This window comes from Histomonas meleagridis (genome assembly GCF_020186115.1).
Source record: "Histomonas meleagridis strain 2922-C6/04-10x chromosome Unknown contig_20, whole genome shotgun sequence".
NCBI lineage: Eukaryota > Parabasalia > Tritrichomonadida > Dientamoebidae > Histomonas > Histomonas meleagridis.
The window spans coordinates 972,473-997,386 of NW_027150805.1; the positions used below are offsets into that span (position 1 = coordinate 972,473).

At 28.6% G+C, this 24,914-nt stretch overlaps 8 protein-coding genes across 8 annotated transcripts; 3 read left to right on the forward strand and 5 right to left on the reverse strand.

Annotated features, from left to right (window-relative positions):
* Positions 1-1,171: 1,171 nt before the first annotated feature.
* On the forward strand, positions 1,172-6,478 carry GO595_002882 (ankyrin repeat protein; the record flags this gene model as incomplete). Its single annotated transcript, XM_067915840.1, has 2 exons — positions 1,172-2,305; positions 3,830-6,478. The coding sequence occupies 2 exons, from the start codon at positions 1,172-1,174 to the stop codon at positions 6,476-6,478; spliced, it is 3,783 nt and encodes a 1,260-aa protein (XP_067776683.1).
* Positions 6,479-7,171: 693 nt separating this feature from the next.
* GO595_002883 (cytoplasmic heat shock protein 70) lies at positions 7,172-8,716 on the reverse strand (the record flags this gene model as incomplete). The annotated part of the gene is made up of 1 exon (XM_067915841.1): positions 7,172-8,716. One exon carries the CDS (start codon positions 8,714-8,716, stop codon positions 7,172-7,174), a length of 1,545 nt encoding a protein of 514 aa, XP_067776684.1.
* A 108-nt stretch (positions 8,717-8,824) lies between these two features.
* GO595_002884 (dynein light chain roadblock-type 2) lies at positions 8,825-9,133 on the forward strand (the record flags this gene model as incomplete). The annotated part of the gene is made up of 1 exon (XM_067915842.1): positions 8,825-9,133. One exon carries the CDS (start codon positions 8,825-8,827, stop codon positions 9,131-9,133), a length of 309 nt encoding a protein of 102 aa, XP_067776685.1.
* Positions 9,134-9,368: 235 nt separating this feature from the next.
* On the reverse strand, positions 9,369-9,905 carry GO595_002885 (60S ribosomal protein L19; the record flags this gene model as incomplete). The annotated part of the gene is made up of 1 exon (XM_067915843.1): positions 9,369-9,905. One exon carries the CDS (start codon positions 9,903-9,905, stop codon positions 9,369-9,371), a length of 537 nt encoding a protein of 178 aa, XP_067776686.1.
* Positions 9,906-10,169: 264 nt separating this feature from the next.
* On the reverse strand, positions 10,170-11,159 carry GO595_002886 (HEAT repeat-containing protein 1; the record flags this gene model as incomplete). Its single annotated transcript, XM_067915845.1, has 1 exon — positions 10,170-11,159. One exon carries the CDS (start codon positions 11,157-11,159, stop codon positions 10,170-10,172), a length of 990 nt encoding a protein of 329 aa, XP_067776687.1.
* Positions 11,160-13,518: 2,359 nt separating this feature from the next.
* GO595_002887 (HEAT repeat-containing protein 1) lies at positions 13,519-15,146 on the reverse strand (the record flags this gene model as incomplete). The annotated part of the gene is made up of 2 exons (XM_067915846.1): positions 13,519-13,542; positions 13,680-15,146. The coding sequence occupies 2 exons, from the start codon at positions 15,144-15,146 to the stop codon at positions 13,519-13,521; spliced, it is 1,491 nt and encodes a 496-aa protein (XP_067776688.1).
* Positions 15,147-17,788: 2,642 nt separating this feature from the next.
* GO595_002888 (uncharacterized protein) lies at positions 17,789-19,903 on the reverse strand (the record flags this gene model as incomplete). The annotated part of the gene is made up of 1 exon (XM_067915847.1): positions 17,789-19,903. One exon carries the CDS (start codon positions 19,901-19,903, stop codon positions 17,789-17,791), a length of 2,115 nt encoding a protein of 704 aa, XP_067776689.1.
* Positions 19,904-23,861: 3,958 nt separating this feature from the next.
* GO595_002889 (Phosphatidylinositol transfer protein) lies at positions 23,862-24,776 on the forward strand (the record flags this gene model as incomplete). The annotated part of the gene is made up of 1 exon (XM_067915848.1): positions 23,862-24,776. The coding sequence occupies one exon, from the start codon at positions 23,862-23,864 to the stop codon at positions 24,774-24,776; it is 915 nt and encodes a 304-aa protein (XP_067776690.1).
* Between the last annotated feature and the right edge of the window lie 138 nt (positions 24,777-24,914).

The following is a 24,914-nucleotide window of genomic DNA, read 5'->3' on the forward strand; positions in this document are numbered from 1 at the left end:
TATACTATCAATTATTTGAACATTTGGCCATGAAAATTCGGTACATTTATTGAATATTTGAGCTTTCTGCATCCTTTGATGAAGTTGTAAATTTACTTAGTTTGTTTGAATTAACTTAGTGTAAACGTTCCTCATAATGACTAACTTTGTGCTAGGTCACTTGATTTAAATCAAAAACTTATAGAGTGATTCTTGGCTGAAAAGTCAAACGTTAGTTTAAGTCTTCATATACATGTGAAGCATTTTCTCCTAGTCAAATACATTATTTCAAAGAATGATTTATTTATGACAATAAATTTAACTATGTAAATTTATAATTTATAAATTTATTGCAGCACTGATAATAAAGGCATAACAATAATTTTATCATTTATTTATAATTAATTTTCATTTGAGAAATATAATAAACAACCAGATGTCTTACTTTATAATAGTAAATAACATGTAACTTCTAAACATAGCTTAATCAGTTTGTAACAGAGGGACTTATTCCAAGTCTTTTTTCGTTGTCAACAAAATTGAGTGTTGACAAACTTTTGGCCGAAGACCCAAGGGAATGGATTTTAGCGTATTTTTATTATTAAACAGCAACAACGAAGCCGAAAGAGAAAGCGCAAATCAAGCAATTGCGGTAGCATCTGAAAATCCAGTGTTTATTTTCCAACTTATCCAAGCAATTCATTCCAAACAATATCAACCTAAACTCGTGGAAATAATACAATTATTCATATTACATTTAATTAGAAATCATTGGGTAACATTTGATGATACAATACAAACATTTTATTGGAATCAAGAACAACAAAACGAAATTTCAAATCAATTAATTAATGTTTTATTCATGCTAGAACCAAGTTCAAGAAAGCACATTATTGAATGTTTTCGTTTTATCATAATTCGATCATTTCCTTTGAACTTTTTATTTGCACAAAATCTTAATAATTTATACAATTCACAAATTACATCAAATGATGATCTTGATACCATTCTTCGCATTACAGTATTCTGGTCTAAAGCATGTTCAAGAACAATTCCTGATGAAATCCTTCAAAATATTGAACAATTAAATTATAGTTTTGTACAGCATTTCATACAGATTGTATCAAATGGTAATCCGCAGCCACAAATCTTAATACATATTACAAAAGCTCTTCGTAATTTTATAAAGAAAATGAGTGGAACTCTTGTTTGTCCTTATTTTGATCAATTACTTCAATTCCTCATTGCACAGCTTACAGTTAGTGGTGTTCCCGACCCCAATTTCCTTATTCTTAAACGAAATATCATTAAATTATTCATTACACTTTGCACCTTATTTTATCCTCCAATCACACCTGATGAGTCTGAAATCCGCATAAACTATTCCCAACACTTTAAATGTGATATTTCACCTCATCTTATTGAGTCATTAATCAAACTCTTTAGCTTTGAAACCGATCGTGTTCTTCTTAGCTCGACATTATATATCTTATATCAATATGTGAAACATAAAATTGGACCAACTGACTTTGTTACGCCCGATTTCTTAAAATTCATAATTCCAATAGCACGTTTAGCGCCCGATGACTTATATGACATTGAATCATCACCACTACAATTTTTAGCGTTTAATTATAGTTATACTTGTAATGAAGTTCGAACTATTCGTAATTCTATTGCATCATTTATCGGTGTAATTCTTACCAACGATGCAATTCTTGATTATTTATATGATTTTTTACTTTCGCCAACTGTTGATCCATTTGATTTCGAAGGACGTATTTATTTAATGACTAAATATGTTAAGGCAACAATGACTAATCTTGGTCCAATGATCGAACCTGATGTAGTACAAGTTTTAGGCTGTGAAACACTTAAAGTTGATCAACATCCATCATTTGTTATCACATCGCTTTTAATGTTTATGAGTTCTATACTTCCATATCTTGATCCTAAAGAAGGTTGTACATTAGCAGCGAAATGTATATTACAAAGTGATGAACCAATAATATTATGTTCTGCATCTAAGTTATTGCGTAAATCAATCATTGAATGTGACACAAGAATCGAATTACCAATAGTACAAATTATACCGAAACTTTTAATGTTAGCGAATACTATTCGATATAAATATTTATCGACATCTGTTGAAGCATTAATACAAATTGGAGGACCAGCAGTTTATCCATTTATTAATGATACTATTTCCGGATTATTAACTATATGTAATCAAAGTCTCATTGAGAATAATTATAAAAATGCGTCATCAATGTTATATTCTATCTTCGAAATAATTAATGCTATTCCTGATGATGCACAAATACTTGTAGAATTATCTGAAAATATATTACCTTCATGTATAACATTATTTAAATCATTTCCTAATAATGAAGTTCATGATGATATATTTTTGTTGATTTCAGTTTTTAATATTAAAATCGATAATATAACAAATACAATGATGAATTGTTATGTTGAAACATTACAAATTATTCTGTCGGATGAAATATTAATGAGCTCAATGCAAAGTATTTGTTATTTAATGTGTCCAATAATTTTATCGAATGTATTTGTAAGTAATAATGAAATTATTTTATTAACAATTAATACAATTAAATCATTTTTACAATATATATCTAATGAAATGGATTATGATAAATATTCATATATAATATTAATCATTTCTTCTTTGATACAAGCTATAGGGCAACCTGCACTTGAATTTATTCCTTTCATCTTCGAAGCTATTACATCAATTAATGATCCATCCGCTATTTCTCTTTATTCTTCATGCGTTATAGCTATTACTTCTTGTTTATTAATACCAAACATTGATATTAATTTGATTTTTAGTAAAATCCCAAGCGTCGTGATAGATATTATAATACAAAGAAGTAATCCTTTGACTTTACAAACTTATAAAGAAATGAAAATGGGATTTTTGTTCTTGTTAAAATGTGCTGAATGTGGTCGAACAGATGCTTATTTGACAGCAGTTAATTTGTTGCCTGCTTTATGCGAACGAAAAATAGAAAATAATATGAATATGGTCGATAAAATGAAAACTGCGCATCAATTAAATAATGATAAAGAACCGGCGGAATTCCCTCCACTAATAATACCCTTCAATATGCCATCGGATAAAATAGATGAGTTCCAATTGTTCGGTAATTTGTCGGCAAAATTAAATCTGTTTGATATGCTGTCAGTCGAACAAAAGCAAATAATTCAACAAATATTTCATTAAATAATGTAATAAATATTTCTAATTTAAATAAATGTTAATTTTTTTGTGTGATCATCATTATGATGTAGCAAACGATGTTTAAATATGGTCGAGAATCGATAAAAATCGATGATACCGTTTGTCGATAAAAAACGATAAATATCAATACTGTTCGATCTCAGATTTTATAGATAAATTAACGGTTCTGGCCGATAAAATACACTTCAAAAATTCGATATTCAAAAGTGTTTTTTCATTACACATTTATCAATAAAACCGGTGAGAACCAATTTTCATCGAAATAAACGTTTTTTTATCGAAAAAAAAAAAATCAATAAAATATTTTAATTATCCTCCGATTTGTCAAAAATCGGCTAATAAAATGATCGTAATCGATTTTTATCGATAAGGTGGCCCTTATCGATAAAAATTGATGCACAACCCTAGTTTAAATAATGATTTGAAAATTTTGCATCCATTATGTGAATTCACATGTTTGTTTGAAAATATTTGTAAACTATTCAAAACCTATCAGTTAATTTGCCAACAAACAAAAATTGAATTCAACATCCATTTTTTTGGAAAATGAACTCTCTTTTTCAGCAATTATTTGTTGGAACTCAGGAACAAAAAGAAGAAGCGCTTGGGAAAATCGATAACTATTTGGGAAGGACAATTAATTCAAATGATATTCTTGAAGACAAACTCTACGATTTCAAAGAATGCATCGTTGCACTTGGAAATTTATTTATTAGAACATCAGCAACCTTAACCAGTGTTCAAAGCATGTCAAGCGAGCATTTCCCTCCAGTATATTCAAAACCATTTGATTTCGAAAAAGATTTATACACTGCTATATCCAACTATGACTTACGCAGTGTTCAGTTTCATATAGAAAGACTTGGCGTTGATCCAGATACCAGAGATTTAAAGGGAAATACTATTTTACATATAGCATGTTCCTCTGGTGATATTTTACTTGTTGAATATCTCATTGAGAAAGCCGAAGCAAATCCAAAACTTGTGAACGTTTCAGGTGAAACTCCCATAGTAGTTGCAGCCAATTCAAATCATATGAAAATTGTACAATATCTTTCAAAGAAAATGAATATAAAACTTCCTCCACAAAAATTTGAACCTCGAATTCATAAAGCAGCCGCAACAGGAGATCTTGAAAGTGTTAAATTCCTTATTGAAGAATTTGGTGTATATAAAGAAGCTAAATCGGAAACAACATCTGAAACGCCATTAGCAACTGCAATTAGATTTGGTCAACTTCCAGTTGTCCAATATTTGATTGAAGAACAAAAAGTAAACAAAGAAACGACAGATTCATTAGGTGATACACCACTACATGTTTCATGTGAAACTAACAAGCTTGAAATTGCAAAATATCTTATTGAAAAGCTTCATGTTGATCATGAACGAAAGAATTTTAATGGAAAGATTCCACTTTTATATGCATGGGAATATAATTCAGCAGATATTGTACTTTATCTATTAAATCTCATCACACCAATTGACATTAAAACAATTGACCTTCCAAAGCTTAATAAAAAACGTATAACAATACTTCATTGGGCAGGTCGAGAAGGTCTTTTGACAATAGTTAAATATCTTGTCGAAAAAGCAAATGTTAATACAAAAGAAAAGAATATCAACGGCCAAAATGCTTTATTATATGCATGTAAAGGTAAACACGAAGATGTAATTAAATATCTTGCCGAAGTAACAGGATCTCCTTTACCACCACCAAACTTAATACCAAATATTTTTAAAGCTATAAAAAGTGGAGATCTTACAAGTGTACAATATCATATTGAAAAGAGAAAAGTTAATCCAAATAAAATTAATAGAGATGGAGATACACTATTAATAGTAGCATTACGAAATAAACAATTTTCAGTTGTACAATATTTAATAGAAAAGGCTAAAGCTGATATCGAACAAAAGAATAATAAAACAAATGAAACACCATTAATTGTAGCACTTGAATCAAACAACAAAGACATTATACAATATATGTGCAACTTATTTAAGATCGAATTACCACCAGAAAACTTCGAACCTGATATATTTAAAGCTATTGAAAATAATAACATTAATAGTGTTAAATATTTTATTGAGAAAGCTAAATTTGATCCACAATTAACCAATAGATATGGCGAAAATTCTATCTTTGAAGAATATAAAAATAATCATAATGATGTTATTAAGTATCTTGCTGATTTATTAGGTTATGATTTACCACCAGAAAAATTTGTGTCAAATATTTACAAAGCTATAAAAATAGGAGATCTTCCAAGTGTACAATTTCTTGTTGAGGTTAGAAAGTCAGATCCAGATTTTTGTGGTATGGACGGAGATACACCATTAATTTTGGCAATAAGACACAAGCATCTTTCAATTGTAAAATATTTAGTTGAAAAAGCAGAAGTTTATACAGACAAATGTAATAATAAAACAAATGAAACACCATTAATTGTAGCACTTGAATCAAACAACAAAGACATTATACAATATATGTGCAACTTATTTAAGATCGAATTACCACCAGAAAACTTCGAACCTGATATATTTAAAGCTATTGAAAAAGATGATCTGAATAGTGTTAAATATCTTATCGAAAAAGCTAAATTTGATACATCAACAATAAATTCCGATGGTAAAGATTTATTAACACTTGCATATTCTTCACCAAATGTTAATCAATATTTCCAAAAAATGTTTAATTCTGATGCTTTTGAACCTGTCTTAGAACGACCGAGAGATTTTGAAAATGATATATTCAAAGCAATAGAAAAAGGAAAAATTACAAGTGTACAATATTCAGTTGAAAAAAAGAAGGCGAATATCAAAACACTTCGGAATAGTCAAGGAAACACTTTATTAAACGTGGCCGTATTAAATGGGCAACTTCTAATAGTTAAATATCTTGTAGGAAAATGTGGAATGGATGTAAATCTCGGCAATAAAAATGGACATAATCCACTTCATATTGCATGTCAACATAACCAATTGCCAATCATTAATTACTTGCTTAAAGATAAAAATATCAATATTAACTTTGCTGATAAAGCAGGTAACACGCCATTGCATTGGGCTTCTAAATACGGAAGACCTGAGGCTGTTAAAATGTTGTTGCAACACGGCGCAAACAAAAATGCTTTAAATAATGCGAAGAAAATGCCAATAGATTTGGCTTGCAAGGAATATGGATATGACGATTTAGATGCCGTCAAGCAAGAAATCATTGATCTCCTGCTGAACTAGTAAAAAAGTAAAAAGTTCATAATAACAATTTGTCTCAATGTAAAGTATTCGCACGCAACGTAATGAATAACACTCATTTTGTGATGCTGCTATTTGAATGATTTAAAATTTATGAAAATGACGAATGTCATGAAAATATTGACATATCAAATTTTGTTATGTTATTGATATTATGAATTATATATATATTTTAAAATGAATGCTGAGATGTATTTGAATTTATCATTTTCAATGGCAAATTTTTTAATTGATGACTATTAGCTTGAGAGCATTTAAAAAATACATTTTAGAGTCATTTTATGAATATGTGTTCCAATATAAAGTAATAAACTTCGAAGAGAGTGAAAAAAATATATATTATAATTTTGACCAAAAAGCTAATGAAAAAAATTTTCAAATATTGAAGAAGATTTTTGCAAAAGATTATAAAAAAGATGATTTTGCTGTAAGTATATAAAATTATGAACTCTATTAACAACATATTGTAATAACTATTGTAAAATTTTACAGTATTATATACATTTAACCAGTAGTTTTCAATGAATAAATAACAAATAGTTTAAATAAGTTTTGCACCAAACATTTTAATTTTACTCTTACAGGATATGAAAAACATTTATAAGTATCCACAGATTTAAATGATACTGAAACTTTTAAAATAAAATAAAAAAAAAAAAAAATAATTAATTAAATCTATATTTCAAAGTTACATCTTTTCTCTGCGCCCGTTTTTGTATCTTTTGTGTAAACCTTTAATATACCTTCTTCATCTACCTTGAACAATATTTTTATTTGTGGTTCTCCGCTTACTCCTCTAAAAATTCCTCTCAATGAAACTGATCCGATATAAGTGTTTTGATTTACCATTTCTTTTTCACCCGAAAATATTTTAATTTCGACTTTGTCTTGATAATTCGTAGCAGTGGTATAAAGATCTTCTTTCATTGCGGGTATTTTTTCATTCTTTTTTATTAATGTTTCCATTTTCCCTCCATGCAATTCGACACCTAATGAATGTGATATAACAGAATTTATAGTCACATTGCCCATGTTATTAGCTATAATAGCTGCTCCATGAACTACGGCATATTCCATGCTAACATTAGATCTCTGAAATTGTGCTGGATCTTTACCATCAAAAAATTCTTTGAGAATTTTTTGAACGCATGGAATGTTTGATGACCCTCCGACTAAGATATATTCATCAATTGATTTCTTGGAAAGTTGCTTATCATCTAAAATTTGTTTGATCGGATCGAGAATACGATCAAAAAGCATTGAATTTATCTTTTCGAAATCGGAACGAGAAATTTTGCAAGAGAAGTCTTTGCCATTATAAAGTGATGGAACCCAAATAGTTGTTTCAAGCCCACATGAAAGAGATATTTTGGCACTCTCACATTTGTCTTTCATGATAAGTTTGGCTCGTTGATCTTGAAGAAAGTCACAATTGTATTTATCCTTGAATATTCGCGCAAAATGGTGAATAAGATTATTGTCAAAGTCTTGACCACCAAGGTTTTGATCACCTGCAGTTGCAATAACTTGACATCCAAGTATTTTTTCATCAGTAATAGACTGACTTTTAGTGGCTTCAATAAGAGAAACATCAAGGGTACCACCTCCAAAATCGAATACTAGAATTGTTTTCTTGGTATCAATGTTTTCATTCATTCCATATGCAATGGCTGCAGCAGTGGGTTCATCAACAATTCTTAACACTTTAAGGCCAGCAAGTTCACCTGCTTTACGAGTTAATGCACGTTGGTTGTTATTGAAATCTGCTGGAACAGTAATGACTGCTTCTTCGATATTGGTCGAATAATACTCTCCTGCAGTGTTTTTGAGTTCTTTAAGAATTATAGCTGAAATTTCTTCTGGTAAACAATTTTTCTTGTATTTATTGTATCGAACTTGTATTTTTGGTATGTTTCCACACCCACGAATAACTTTGAATGGCCATACTTTTATGCCTTCTTGAACAACTTTATCTGAATATTTACGTCCAATCATACGTTTAGAATCATATACAAAAGCATTTTCATTATTTAGTGCTTCATGTTTTGCTACGGTCCCACATAAAATTTCTTCATTTGTAAATGTTACAAATGATGGAATTGATTTTTTAGATACATAATCACCAATAACTTCAACTTGCCTATTTTTGAATACTCCAACACTACTATATGTAGTTCCAAGATCGATGCCTAATACTAATTTTTCTTTTGGTCTTTTCATAAAAATGTGATTAAAAATGCCGTTTCAGGCATAATAATTTTAACGTGCGCTCGTGACCGTTTACTTGGAAAGAGCACGTTTTCTTATTAACGTATATTTTATATCAAGATGAGCGCAGAACTTGATATAATCATGAAAGGACTTGGAAACCAACCTGGTGTAATTGGTACAATGGTTATCAATTCATGTGGCCTACCTATTCGGACGACATTTAAAGAAGCTGAATCAATTCATTATGCTTCTCTTGTATCAGAATTTTTCAGGAAAACAAGGAGTTCTGTTGAACCACTCATGGATGGAACCCCTATTGATACAATTCGTATTCGGTCAAATAAAGAAGAAATTATTATTATCCCAGATACCAAAGTTGATGCGATTTTGATTGTTGTACAAGATGCTTCTGAGGAAGCAAACTAGTGGTACTGCTTTTTGTCTTCAACTAAATAAATGTTCCCGTCATTAGTTTTCAATTCCATTTGCCATGACAAAAATTCTTTATTAATTCTATCAGAAAGAAAGAGTTTTAAGTGTCTTATAAGGGTTTAAACAGATTTTTCAATAAAGTAAAGAGGGAAAAAAACAAAGCAACTGTATTTACAAATATCTAATTGATGAAATAGTTTGGAAAGTACAATGAAAAATAAAAAAAAATTTACTTAGCTGCAGCAGCTTTTTTTTCTCTCATTCTGCGACTACGAGCACGACGAGCAGCAATTTGTTGTTGAAGGTTCTTTTCTCGTTCATTTTCAACTTTAAGAGTATGAATGTGCTCCATCAAAACGCGTTTGTTACGAAATTCGTTACCTTTAGCCTTAAGATATAATTTGCGATAAAGATGTGAATCGATTTCTTTCTTCTGCTTGAAATCCCTGAGTGTGCGGCGGAGAACGCGGATACGGCGGATCCATTGCCACTTTGAATTAAGGCGTGCATTACGTGTACCACGGCGCTTACCGTAACCCCTATGACGACCAAGGCGTTTAGCAAGAACACGTTTTGTGTGGCGTGCACTTGAATGCATTGCAACAGGTCGACGAACAATAATTCCATCACCAACTAATTTTCTGATTTGCTGTCTAGAGTTAGCCATTGCAATCGTAGATATTTCAGTTTCATCCATCCAAACACGGCCGACACCGCAATTAAGAACAGAAGCAGCTAATCTTTTTTGGAGCTTTAAGCTGGACATCTTTGTCAAAGGCCATTAAAAGCCGTTTTTCGAATTGAAAAAGATATTATAACCGCTACAAATCCCTTAAACGTCTTTTAGTAAACAAGTTTTAATCGTTTTTTGCTACAGACAGACCTTGTCAATTACATTTAAAATTATGAGAAATGTTATGTAAAAATTCTCCATTAAGCAATGATAAATCTTCAAGTTACAACACTTTACCGAAAAATATTTTATGCGCATTTAGTTATGTAATCAGATTTAAATTAAATTTAATTTTATTTATGTAAAGTATGTATTTATTGGCTCACCAATACTATTTTCTATGCTTTGTATTGTTTCTCTAGCGATCACATCAACGTCACCTTTAGCATATTCAGCGCATTCAGCCAAATAAGGAACCAACTCTGGTAACAAACCAGTTAATTCACCACCGATTACTTTAAATTCTTCATCTACTATTTTCATAGCGCCAATTTTAATTCTCGAGTCATCATTTTTCATCATTTCTATTAATTGAAGATTTGCACTTCTCCATAACATTTCATCTTTCGTTGTATCCATTAAAGCAGTGAAAGCAGGTGCTATACTTAATATGATCAATTTAATATATTCGTCTACATTTGTTACAACTTTATTAGCATGTATGATAATCGCATTTAATACACTATTAAATCTATCAGCATCAAAGAAATCGTCATCAGCATATTGTGCCATAATTTGTATTAATTGTAAACATTCTATTGTAAGTTGTCTTTCATTAAATAGAGAATCATTTGTTTCATTTAAGAATGGTAAAATTATAGGTAATATTGATCCATAAAACTTCGAAATTGATTTTTGTAATCCTTGTAAAATAGCATTTTCAGTACGTACAAAGAATAATCTATTAGTAATATAATCCTCTTGATTATGATCCATAATTTTTTCGAAGAATTCTGTAAACTTATTTAAGTTATCTGTAAGTAAACTTTCATTTAATTGTGTTAAGAATGTACAAAATGCAGAGATAATTGCATCTTGGAATTGTATCATTATATCCCAATCTTCATAACTTGTATTAAATGCTAATAAGAAGAACTTACAAATGCTTTGATGATTATCTTCGAAATCATCTTTGTTTGTATGAATAATATTATTTTGGAATGCTTTAAATAATAATATTATTGAATTTGGATTTTGTTTATTATTTGAAAACGCTCTGATAAATGGCATAAGTAATGCATTAATATCTGTTGTTGTAGTAATTGCTTCAAATGAATCTTTAACCATTTGATATAAATCAGTGTTTAACACAAATGGTGATAACAAATCAGTCCAAATTTGTGGTAATTGTTGAATACAAAAGTTTGGTGATGTCTTTAATAATAAACAAATTGATGCTGTTGTAGATGATAAAAGTTTTTCGATTGATTCACTAACTATAAATGAATATAAACTTGAAGCAAATATGATAACTTTTGGAAATACTTCATATAAAACTAAATTAAATCGTTCAATCGAAGTAGCAAAGAAACATAACGCTTGAACTTGATTAGGAATTGTATAATAATTTGTATTAACTCCATCTAATATTACTTTAATGACACTTATTAATTTAGATGAATCTGATTGATCAATACAATTTGTAATTTCTGATAACATTAATAAGTTCTTTTCTAATGATTTATATTCTTTAATTTCTTTTTGAAGGACTGGTAATAATTTAATATATAATGATGAAGGTTCATTAGTAATTCGTTGATGAAATATTGGATATATATCGATATCAGATGGTATAAATTCAATTAATAATTTAATGAAATCGGTGATACTAAATGAATCCCAAGTCTTTTGTATGAAACCTTGAACATCAATTTTCTTAGATAATAATTGGAATAATTTTAATAATTGTGTTGATAATGGTGGTAATTGTATTTCTAATATGAAATCAATACAATCAGTATCAGTTTCAAGTAATTTAATTAATATTTGTAAGATTTGTTGTGGTGATAATTGTTCAATTAATAATAATGAAAAATCATTTTGTTTATATCTTAATAATGATTGAAATATTTTATATGAATCATTACCTAATGAATTAATACTATGTAACATTATTTGTGATGCTCGATCTAATGAAAAATTATTAATATTCGATGAAAAGAAATCTAATAATTCATCAATTGTATTAGTTTTAGATAAAATTGGTAATATTGATGATAATAATTGTTTAATTTTGTTTAAGTTGGCTGTATCATCTATAAATAATGTTGACGTTGATAATGTAGTAAATAATTTTTGTGAATGTTTAGCAACAACTTCAGGTGATATTGTTGCTAATTCTTGAATAAGTCTTAATGCTGATGAATGAATATGTGGTGATGTAGAATCAGATAAAGATGATAATATTACATCAAAATTATCTAATAAATATTTTGATGAATTCTCTAAACAAAGTGTTAAACATGGGAATATTAAATTTTGTGATTTTTTAGTTTTAAGGATTTCAAAGAATTCTGGTAATAATTTTTCGATATTTGTAATTTGATGAGATAAAGGTATTAATTCTAATATTAAATTTGTTGGTAATATTAATGCTTTTGATTTCATTTTATTAAAACTCTCTTTAAATATCTTTGGTGGTTCTAATTCCATTGTTTGAATTAAAATAATTTTATCTTTTGATTGGAAAATAGGCTTTAATATATTTGCATCAAATGATTGACTTAAAAAGAATTCAGTAAATGATTGTGAATAAAACTTCGGATATAAACATACTGGTGGTAATATAGTTGTTATTTTATCAATAGATAAAAATGGTATAACTGCTTTAAGTATACTAGAATTCATTGAATTTAACGCCAATTCTTTAAGTTGTTCATTTTCAGGATATTCTTTTAAGAATTCATATAATATTTGTGGTGTTTCATCATCATTTATAAAATTAGGTAATACATTAATTACTCCTTGATCATGTGTTAAATTCCAAAACCTTAAACAACCTTTTGATGTGATAATATTCGACCAAATGTTATCAAGTAATTCACGACTTTTAGGATTATTTGATATCGATTTAAAAACTGTTTGTAATAATCTTTCATCTGATTTGAAATATTGTGATTGTCTTAAAATAGTTGTTAATATATATTTTAATTCTTTGTTCTTTAATGGTATTGATCTAAGTATTAAAATTGCTTGATCAATATGTTCTAAATATGTTAATGATATATAAGTAATTGGTAATATTTCAAATATGTTTTCGACTTTAGGTGCAATTACTTGGAAATAATTTAATATATTTGTTCGAATTCGTTTTTGTTGATCTGTAGTTCGTTCAAATGCTTCTCGAATTATTGCTTTGTTCTTTATGTTCTTAATAATAAATGCTATACATTTTAATGATGGAAAATCAAAGATTTTTTGTACTGTTTCAATTGGTAATTCATTATTTAAAGAATATTCATTTATTAAATATAAAATTAATGCTGATTGTGCTTCAGTTGTATTAAATGGTATATCTTTTGTTTCATTTAACTGTTCTATTATTGACATAACTTTATTAAATCTCATCTTTCGAATTGGTAAATAATTTAATAATACAGTAGTATCATTATTTTTAATTGAGTTAATTACAGCAAATGGAAATGAATCAATATTCGGTAATTCTTCTTGGCTAACAAAGAAATTAATAATTTCCGAATTAGTTGAAGGAATCCCATTAAAAAATGGAGCGATTCCATTTCCATACTGATTTAATGCTTTATTTAATTTAATTGAAAAATCACTATCATCAATAAATATATTATCAACCAAATATTTCAATAAGTTTTCAGGTGCTCTTCCTTCGAAATATTGAAGAATTGGTATAATTGCATCAGTTTGATTATGATTTTGTGAAATTACTAATGAATTAACTACTTGTTTAGAAGCTATTTCATATGGTAACTCTGGATTAGAATATAATGATGCTAAGTTTTCAGGATTAGAAAGTTGATTAATTAAATTATGTGGTGATATTTGAGATGGATCAATTTTAACATTCGATTTATTTAATGCTTCAAGTACTTCAGTTGTAACAGATGTTGGATAATGTGAAACAATTGATTGAATAAGTTCTTGTGAATATTCTGTTTCATTATAATTTTGTGAGATATTTAACATTAATAATGTTGATGTCTCATCAAAAAATGAAGTTTCTAATATTGCAATAAGTGAACGAATTAAATCGTCATTTGTTAAATTGGAGGAAATTGTTTTGATACAACTCTCAACAAATTTTCGTAATTCATATTTCTTAGAAAGTTGATCAAGTTCTTGAAGATGATGACCAAGCGCACTAATAAATCCAACCGATGGCGGCGTATCGGAATGCTCTGAAAAATAAACGGCCGCTAAAAACATTGAATTAAAGTGGTTATGAAGTAAATCAATGTTTTGATGTATTAATTGCGAAAATGTTTTCAAGATTTGTTGATTCAGTTGTTGTTTCTCATTGACAGAACAAACAGCCATAAGTGTGTAAGGGGCTAAAGCTGGGTCTTCAGAATTAAGTGATGATTTACATGAATCTATAATTGATCGTATTATAATGTCATTGGTTGTTTCTAAGGCTAACTCTGTAAATAAAACGCCTACAAAAGAGGCAAACGTGCCTCGGGGATGAGTGATGGCAAATTTATTTGCTGATCCAACAATCCATTGAAAGAGAACTGGTCGACTATTAATCCAATCTTTAAGTATTTTACGTGACATTGGTTTCTTGGACAATGCAACTGAACCAAAAGGTCTTAATATTTTGAATTCATGTGGTAATGCTTTAAATGGAATTGTTTGAAGAACTCTTGTAAAAAATGAAGTTTCAAGGTAAGGAAGGATTGTTAAAATTAAAATAGATGGGCATAATCTATTAACAGCAAAGTGTTGAATTAAATATTCAAGAATCTGAACTGTTTCTGGAAGTAATATGTAATCTGAAATTAAGTAAAGTAAGTTCTCAATTTCATCAAATATCTGTTGATTTTCACTTGCTGTTAAAAACAAAGGATCAATTTGTGAATTTGCATATGAAAAAATAGAATTTTCAAATTCGCTTAGCCTTGGTTCCTTTTCTTGCAATTTAACAAATCCTTGATAACCAATTTGGTAAAATGTATCTGAATCAATAAAAGATGCTTCTTTTGGATCGAAAATTAATGATTGCTTTGTTTTGCGAGCACCAGACTCATCCTTAGGTCTTGATTGATATTCAATTAACTGACGGTCTAATGCTGAAGACATTTTTAAAGACCAACAGAAAAACCGTTGGTCATGTACTGAACCAAAATCTTGACTCAGCTTCTCTAAACTCGCTAATTAAGCAAAAATAAACACAAATAACCAATACGCTGAAACATTTATAATATATATTGATATTAAAGTTCGATTTTATAAAAAAAATTAACTATTAATTTTGTAAATAATTTTTTAATCTATTAATTTTAGAGCAAACATCTTAAATACGAAAACATTCTTGTATGAATTTTTTTATTAAACAAATAAATTCTAATAGAAAAAAAAAATCAAAAGAAAAAATTTTTAAGCAAAATCCTATATGTAAACCGTTAAAAATACAGCGATGCCAATAGCTTTCTTCTTATAAGATTTCTTTTAAGTTTGAAAATATATTTCATATGAATTATTAATGTTAAAAATTCATTTTCAAATATAAAATTCAAATTTATAATAAGATAATAATATTTTAATGCTGCATATATTTTTTGAATTTTCAAAAGATGAGACCAGAATTGTTAGGTTTATATAGGTGTGATTGTTTAACGTCTTTAAACGTCCTCAAAACGTTCTATAAAGAAAAAAATCACAAACGTTATCGTTTTCTCAAGCTCAATAAGGAATTTCAAACAGGTTGATAAATTATCCAAATTTTTATCTCCTGTGTTTATTGTATTAATATCATCACTAGGCATAGCTATTGATATCATAAAAGGTATCTGTTCACATTACTGTAATAAACGGTCAGAAGTTACACAATTAAATCAATTCAATACATATTCATTCCAAAAAATTTTTTGTGGTATCACAGATAAGCATTCAATAATTAAGCAAGTTGTTAATAGATACATTTTCAATTTTTAAATATTCGTATTACTTGCAAAACATAAAAACTTTTGCTAAATCTGATTTAATTAAATTAAACGAAAGGAAATAAATTAAAAAAAAAAAATTGTAACTTTATTAATAAAACCATATTAATCAATAGCATTATTACCTAAATTTTTGATTAATTTCATTCTTTCCTGAACTTTATTAAAACATTATCCTTATTATTGGCTTGAAGAAGTCAAAATCACTAATTTAAATATTTACCATTGGTTTTTTATTTATCCTGTGGAGGAATATTTAGTAGTGTTCCTTCATCTTCTTCCAATTGCTTTTCTACCACTTTATCCAAGCCTCTTTTCCATAGCTCGTGGTTCTCTCCAAGTGCATAATATAGAGTACTACTTTCATATCCTTCATTTCCTATATAATTTAATTGTTCGATTACTTCATCCAGTAAAATTGCTTTTCCTGTTGCAATTGAAAATCCCAATCCTGGATTTAATATATTCATGATATGAATATGGAAGTGATAATACGATGGCTGATAATGAATATATATTCTTAATTCATCAGGACGAACCGAATATTTAGTGGATATAACAGTTTTAATCTTTCTCATCAACATTTTTAACCATGGTTGATCCTTTGGTTTCAAATCACGTAATGAATGAATGTCATTTCGATATACTATGGTAATTAAATACATGGAATCTAAATCAGTACCATTCCATTTCATATCTGGCAATATAACGAAACTGTTGTATAAATCATTTGGATCGTATTCTTTGTAAATCACATGATCAGATTCGGCTCCTTCATATAAGATGTTGTGGACCCATTTTAAACTTCTTTCTGAGCACATCTCTTTAATATAAGGTTCAACAATTTCATGATAAACTTCCGGTGTCTCTTTAATGAAGTGGGACTTTTGTTTTCCATATTTTTCAATGTGACTGTCTTTGGCAGGATATATCAAAGTTATCTTAGCAGTGGGATTATGTTCCATGTCTTGCTTTAGGGTAGCTAAACCCCAATGATAAATATCATTTGAGTCATTTACTTTCAAATCTTCTATCGATTTAATATATGAAAATTCAGCTTCACTTGTATTATCTCCGTCTTTACTTTACTTAAAAGCATTATCATTTGTATCGAAATGAGTTTTTTCCAATAACATAATAGCATCCTTTTCATCTATGGTACCCAGTATGAAAACGCTTTTTGTTTGTGGAATTGAATTTAGGATTCGAGAAAACTTAAATTTTTTGACTAAGTTTAAAAATTCCTTGGGTTGTGTTGTCTGGTCTTCACTTGACATTTTTGAATAAAATGGTCATCACTGTTGACATTTCTTAGGAAATTTTGGCATTTTTTAAAAACTGCGATTTTCTCATACTTTGCAAATAATTAAAAGAATGTTATAATACATATATCGCTCTTCATCAACAAAAATGTCAAATTTCAATTTTTGCATAAAATCAATACCAACATTTCATAACATCTATATATAAAAATGAATAAAATTGATATCACATCAAGCCTTACGTTAGCAAGCATGTTAAAAAAAATCACATCATTCAGCTTTTTTGTCATTTTATCATATTAAAAAAGATCAATATATTTCCCTAAACTTTAAAATCGTCAACAAAACTTAAAAGTTCTCATATAGTTTCAATTTAATTATTAATACTTCTTCAATCCATTCATTCATTTGGTCAAAAGACGACTTTGGACTTCTAACAAAACCTTTATCGTTGTATTGAAAATTCAATACATCGGCCGATGAAATCACATCAAAGTTCACTCATCAGTAGTCAGCTTTATTCATCGATCTCGAGCTCTGTTTTCAAGAATTCCCTAAACGCCTTTTGGTAATCGCCATCACCGTTACCCATAGCATATTCAGCGACAGCCAATTCCGAGCAAGACAGCACTGGTTCCACAGCATCCCAACCCAAAGATCCCATCATCATCAACATCATTTGTTTCTTTTCTTTCTCGGAAGCAGTTTGATATGTTGAACCTGCCGCTTCGATTGGGCTTTTCGACAATGCGATACTTACAATCAAAGGGATTCCATTATCATCTATTTCTTCTTCAGGAATACCCACAGTAGTTTCGACACCATTAGTTTCAACAACGGTAACAAACGTTGATGAAACCTCTTTAATTGCCAAAGCGTTCACAGGTATTGACGGTGCGTTTTTTTCTTTCGTTGGGATATGTGAGAAACGACTTGAGACCAATTCGATTGATTTGAAATTATCTATTTCAAGTCCGTCAGTCGTCAAAAGATAAAGTCTTCCATCGAAGAACTTAAAATCGAAAACTCTTTTTTGCCGACGACATTTTTCTTCCATATTACCATTACTTGTATCATATACTACATAACCATTTGCAGAAGCCAAAGCTATCAAAGGCGAAGACGAAGCGATTAGAAATGCGTCTTCAATATTTAAGTTAATATTTTCTAATGTGTTCCAACTATAAACAAAAGCCTTCGTATGTCCTTGCGATTGAAGGTTAAAAGACGTATCTAATTTCGAATGGCCACAAATCAACGCGAAGTAATCATCGAACGTCACCAAACGTAAAGGATATGGAGTATCTTCGGGAGGTATTATATGTATAGCCTTACCGAGTGTAGTTTCATCGAATATTTGTATGTAATATTTTAATGTTAATTCTTTATGTTTTCGTGACGTTTGTTGTATGAAATGTGCGTATTTCTTATTTGGCCCTAACACAACATTTAGCGCTTGATTCGTCGCAATGATTTTATGTGTTTTCTTGTCATATATTGTATATGTTTGTGATGAGTGATTCATGACACAAATGAAATAATTGTTGTGAGAAATGTTATAAATTCCATCTGGTTGATTCGATTTTTGGATAAAATCAGGTATCGGTAATGATGGAATAATTTGTGGTAAATGTGCAAAGATATCTAAGACAATTAAATTGTTGTCAGAAGTTAGAAACAGTAACGTTGGGTCTGTCGGATGACATTTTAATGATGTACAATTGAGTCGTTTTATGTGCATGATCGGAAACGACGTCACTTTTTGTACAACTTTTGTGGAGCCGCCGATCAAAAGTGACGATGAGTCGCAGATGGCAAAAAATAAGGGCTTGTAAGCAATTGGTAACATACAGGAAGTGATCTGTTGGATGTTGTAGTTGGTAGGCTTGGTGTCGCCGGCTGTTACCCCTGCAAAACTACATTCACCTGTCTTGTCTATTTTTGTGGGTGATATTAAATATGAATCAACTGTGCGTTTGTCATCAACTAAGAAAAGAGAACTGGTGAATATGTCAAATGAAATGCTTTTGCCATTATCTATTTGTAACTTGGTCGAAAGATTACCTGACGAAGAAAAGAATTCTGCCATCCCTGATGATGATAATGATAGAACACCAAAGTGATCACCTTCGAAACGTGTTATAAATAATGATGATGGGGTACCAGAAGTATTAGCAAATACTCGAGTGGTCCCATTTACCAATGAAACTGAATAAAGAGTATGTGAATTATCACCAACGATAAGTGAGTCAGGTGCTTGGGCAGCACATGTGGCAACAAATTCAAATGGATTCCATGTTGGATTATTAAATGTATGGCCCCAGGTTAAAAAACCACGTGGGTATAATATTGCTAAATAGTTATTTGATGGAAGTTGTTGAAATGTTGACTTTAAAACGGATTGATAAGCGCGGCATGAAATATCGTCAATAAAAAACATACCTATCGCAGGCTTACCAGAGTTTTGTACTTCTTTTGGGAGATAGCCGGAAACTGAAAAATTACGAATTGAACGATTTTTCATAATGTCAAGAATAGTAAGACTTTGCTTTGATGTGTAAATTGCGACTTGGAGGTTGCATGGATGTGGTGTTATTAGTGAAATAGGCTCTTCACAAGCGTGCCCAAACATTTGCTTTAAATTTTGAAGGTGGTTATATAAAGCATTGAAATTTGGAATGAAGAAGAAAACTGATTTTAATGTTTGGTGTATTAATACTTAATATTAAGAAAGATCAGTTAATATTCGTTTATTTAATGTAACAATCCATGGTAATGATGTTGAAGTTATAAAGTTTTCCAAATTTTTTAAATTTGATCGAATTGCCAATGTTATAAGTAAAACACTTATTTTATAACTTGAAGAAATTGATAAGTATAAAGTTGTTAAGTGTTTGCCATGTATAATTATAAATTACACATTAGATGTATTTTATCACTCATCAAATTCTTTTGTTTAATACATAATCTCTAATTTTATTCATCTCATGAGATGTTTTTCTATATGAAATATTTTTGTAAAAATCCACGATGGATTAAAACATAATGTTTGAAGTTAATCCAAATAAACAAAAGTGCTCGGTCATTTTTGAATAATTTAAAAATCAGTTTCAATGGAAATTTCAAGTTCAACACCTCCTTTACACATTGTTCCAGATGAAGTAGTTACAATTGAAAATTTATTTCTAGAATAAAACCAAAACAACATCGAGACCATTGCTATACAAGTTTCAAAAATATTAGAAGTTGAACCAAGTTTTCCTTTACTTTATGAATTTTATATTTCTCAATTTATATATATGTCTTACTTTACACGAAATAAAGATGTAAAATTATAATATATTTCATTTTTAGATTTAATAACAAATAATTAAAATTTGAATTTTATTAAGTTACTTAAGGTATTAACTACATATCTTTATCAAATAAATACATATGAATCTTTATGTTTTCTTAAGGAAATGATCGAACGAGAAATGATCCCTCCAAATATTAATGAAGACATAAATAAAAAAATAAATAAAAAAATCAAAGAAGAAACACATTTATTAGAAGTTCTTCAAAATGATAAAATTGAGGAATTACAAGAAATTTCATCACAAAATGATTTTGATTATAATCAAATAATTGATAAATCACAATGCGAAAATTATTCTTTTCTTTATAACCAAAAAGAAAATATATCAATTATTGATTATTGCGCATTTTTTGGATCAATTCAATGTTTTAAATTTTCATCATTCATTTATGCGAACAAAATAACACGTTGTTTGGAAAAGCATTAAAAACAGCAATTCAATATCATCGAAACGATATTTTTTATTACTTTTATGAAAAGAAACTTGGGAAAATTGAAGAAAGAAAAAAGATTAATAATAAAAATATTTAAACTAAATTAGGTATTCAATGTTTAAAGTTCATCAATTATGAAATTTTGTCTTTTTTAGAAAAAGAAGGTTTGGAAAAAACAAACCATTCTCTTCAAAATGCATCAATCAGCTTGAATAACCTTCCTTTTATATGTATATTTTTTGATGGAAGTTTTATTAATAAAGAACTTTTTCTTGAGCTTATTGAAAATGGAAACCCTATTGTAGTAAAATGGTTCTTCATACAAAAGAGAATTAAAATTGATATCGAAGATGTTAGATTATAGAATTAGATATATAAAATATTTATTTAAAATTTCATACAATTTTTTAAATTTGCTTTTTTTTGGGCAACTGAGGATAATTCCATACGTATTTGATAAAATTCTTTCTTAAACAAGGAATTAATTTTAATGTTAAAGATATTTATTTATTTTATTTGATATTTGTATTAATAATTTTATGTTTCAAAATAATATTTGGAAATTATACAAATTATTTGAAACAGCGCTTATTGAAGCATCTAGATATGGTAATATAGAAGTAGTTAAATTACTTCTTGAACAAGAAGGAATTGATATTAATGCAGAATATATTTATTTATTTCATTTAAAATTTATTTTATTAGTATGATATTTCATAATAATATGTGGAAACTACATATATTATTTGAAACAGCTCTTATGTGGGGATCTTTCCATAGCTACGTAGAGATAGTTAAATTACTTCTTGAACAAGAAGAAATTGACATTAATGCTAAAGATAAAATAAATTTAAATAATTGAATATTTCAAAATAATATTTGGAAATTATTTAAATTATTTTGGACAGTACTTATGTTTGCATCTTCATATGGTTATACAGAAATAGTTAAATTACTTCTTGAACAAGAAGGTGTTGATGTTAATGCTAAAGATATTAAATCGTATTATTTAATATTGATTTTAGTGATTTAAGTTTTCAATGAAATATTTGGAAATTATTTAAATTATTTGATACAGCACTTATATTAGCACATAAATCAGAAATAGTTAACTTACTTCTTAAACATATTTAAATTTCTTTGTTCAAAAAACTTCTCAAAAAACAAGATTTCTACATGAGGTGATCCAAAAAATAATGACCTTCTTTATTTTTATTAAGCACCTTTGTACACGAAAAATATAAACGTATTAATTTTTCTTATTTTAAAGGGTTTGTAGAAAATGTTTCAAGTAAATAAATTTGACCATCCTTCTGTTTTATGATTTGTAATAGTTATAAATGTCTTACTTTTTATAACTCAGATAAAAATCAATAAAATATGTATACCTGTTCAAAGGTCGACAGCTAACAAGAACCTTATTTAAGAATAATCTCTTTGTTTTTGGTTAACGACCAAATAATGGCAGAAAAAAACTGAAGAAATAATGTGAGAATACCCCACCTATTTTCTTTTTAGCATAAACCTATTTTGTCCTCAACGCCTCGGTGAATACCTTTTTGATTCTCAAAAGAAATTCAATTAAGCAAAATATAATCAAAATCATGAGCTCAACCAACGGAAAGAAAACCAATAACTCAGGTTGGTCATTATGGAACAAAAATAATATGATATTAATACTAAAGATATTTATTTGTTTTATTTGTATTTATTTTAATCATTTGGTATTTTCGAACAATATAAGGAAATTTTTATATAGTTTAATACAGCACTTACCTTAGCATCTAATAATGATCATACAGAAATAGTTAAATTACTCCTTGAACATTAATATTAATGATATGGATATTGATTAGTTTTAAAAATTTGATATTTCATATAAACATTTGGAATTATTTATAAACATGTAAAACAGTGCATATGGTAGCATCAGAAAAGATAAATACAGATATAATTCAAATAATATATTATTTGTGATTTAATTCATCGATATGATAAAAAAGAATATATTTTTTTATTGAAATAAACTTATTATGAATCCGCTTTGTTTAAATACAATATTATTATTTCATGAAATTTGATTTGTATTAGAATTATATTAATACAAATTTGATCGATCCAATAGTTCATGTCAATGAATAGTTTACACATCCATAAAGTATTCAATTAATGATTGTGAAACACATCACTTTTTTAATGTTTTTTAATCGGACTGTATTTTGCCAAACCGTTTTTCATTTTCATGTTTCATTTATAATAGGTGTCATTCATATTTTGAATGAAAATCAAATTGAAGAAAAAAAAATAAGCATTTCTATAAAAAAGTGGGATCGTTTCCTATCGTCCTGAATTTATCATTCAAAAATCGATGGAGCCAGAAGACATTACCATTTGGCATGAAAAATGTCAAAAAAACATATTTTGTAAGCGGTTTGTAAACTTCTCAAAAATCGATGGAAAAGTTCGATTATTGTCATCAATATAATGTTTTTTCACATAAAAAAAATTAAAAAGTCCATAAGATGACCTTTGGTTCCGATTCTAGATTTAAAATTTACAATATTTTCAAAAAAAATGAATCGAAATCTTTTTTCTTCCTGTACATCATACAAAATTGAGGTTAGAATTTCATAGTGCTCATAGAAAAAAAAACCGTTTGCCACCGGGTGGTCGTGTTGTTTTAAATACTTTACTTATACGATAAATGTATGAAAAACTAAGTGGTAAAGTTCTTAAATGGCAAAAGTAAAACTGAAAAAGTTGATTTTTTTCAATACAAATTTTTGAAACAGCTCACAATGAAGATATACGAGTTCAGAATCATACTCCCGACTTCAGTCACACAATATAAAATTGGAAATTTGTACATGACAGCGCAAAGATCAAAGGAAGAAACAGCACAAGTCCAAGGTGAAGGCATTGAAACCATCACAAATGAGCCCTTCCAAAATGAAAATGAATCTGGACAATATACATATAAAATCATGCACTTCAAGTCAAGAATTCCTGGTTTTATCCGTTGGGCACTTCCTGATAAGTATTGTCATTGCCATGAAAAATCATGGAATTCATACCCACACTACCACACAGAGTACTCAGTTCCTGGTATGGGAGATGACTTTCTTATGGAAATTGAATCACAACATTTTCCATATGAAAAGAATGGAAAGATACCAGAAAATGCTCTTAATCTGAGCAAGAAGGAACTCAAAAAGCGCAAGATTGTATATCTTGATATCCTTGACAGCAAACCAAAACCAGATAAAAAGGAATATGATCTTCATGGATTCGTATGTCCAGAAGCAGGGATTTCAACTCCACTTCAGGGAAGCCCTAAGAAAGCTAAAGCCAATGAAGAAAAACCTCCATTATGGTCAACATGTTATGATGGTGAAATGATGATTGCAATCAAAGTTGTTAAATTCATGTTCCACTGGAAAGGCCTTCAAACCATAACAGAGAAGTTTGCCATGAACACTTTCTATCATAATCTCTTCCTTGATACTCATCGTCAATTAATGAGATTAGCCGACAAGTGGTATCCTATGACCATAGATGATGTAAGAGCATTTGAGAACCAAATCATTGAGGAATCGCGCAACATCAATTTCGAACGCGATGACGATAAAGAAGATGTGGAAATCCCTGACAAACCGCCAGAAGGCATTCAAATTCCTCCACAAGAAGAAGAGTCTTCTTCTGATTCCAGCTAAATAAAATTAACGATAAAGATTATTTATTTTCATAATAAAAGAAATTATAAATACTTTAGTATAAAGGAATTCATTAATTTTATATTATACTGATATTGCCAACCATAAGTTAAACAGTGATTTACTTAGAAACTTAAT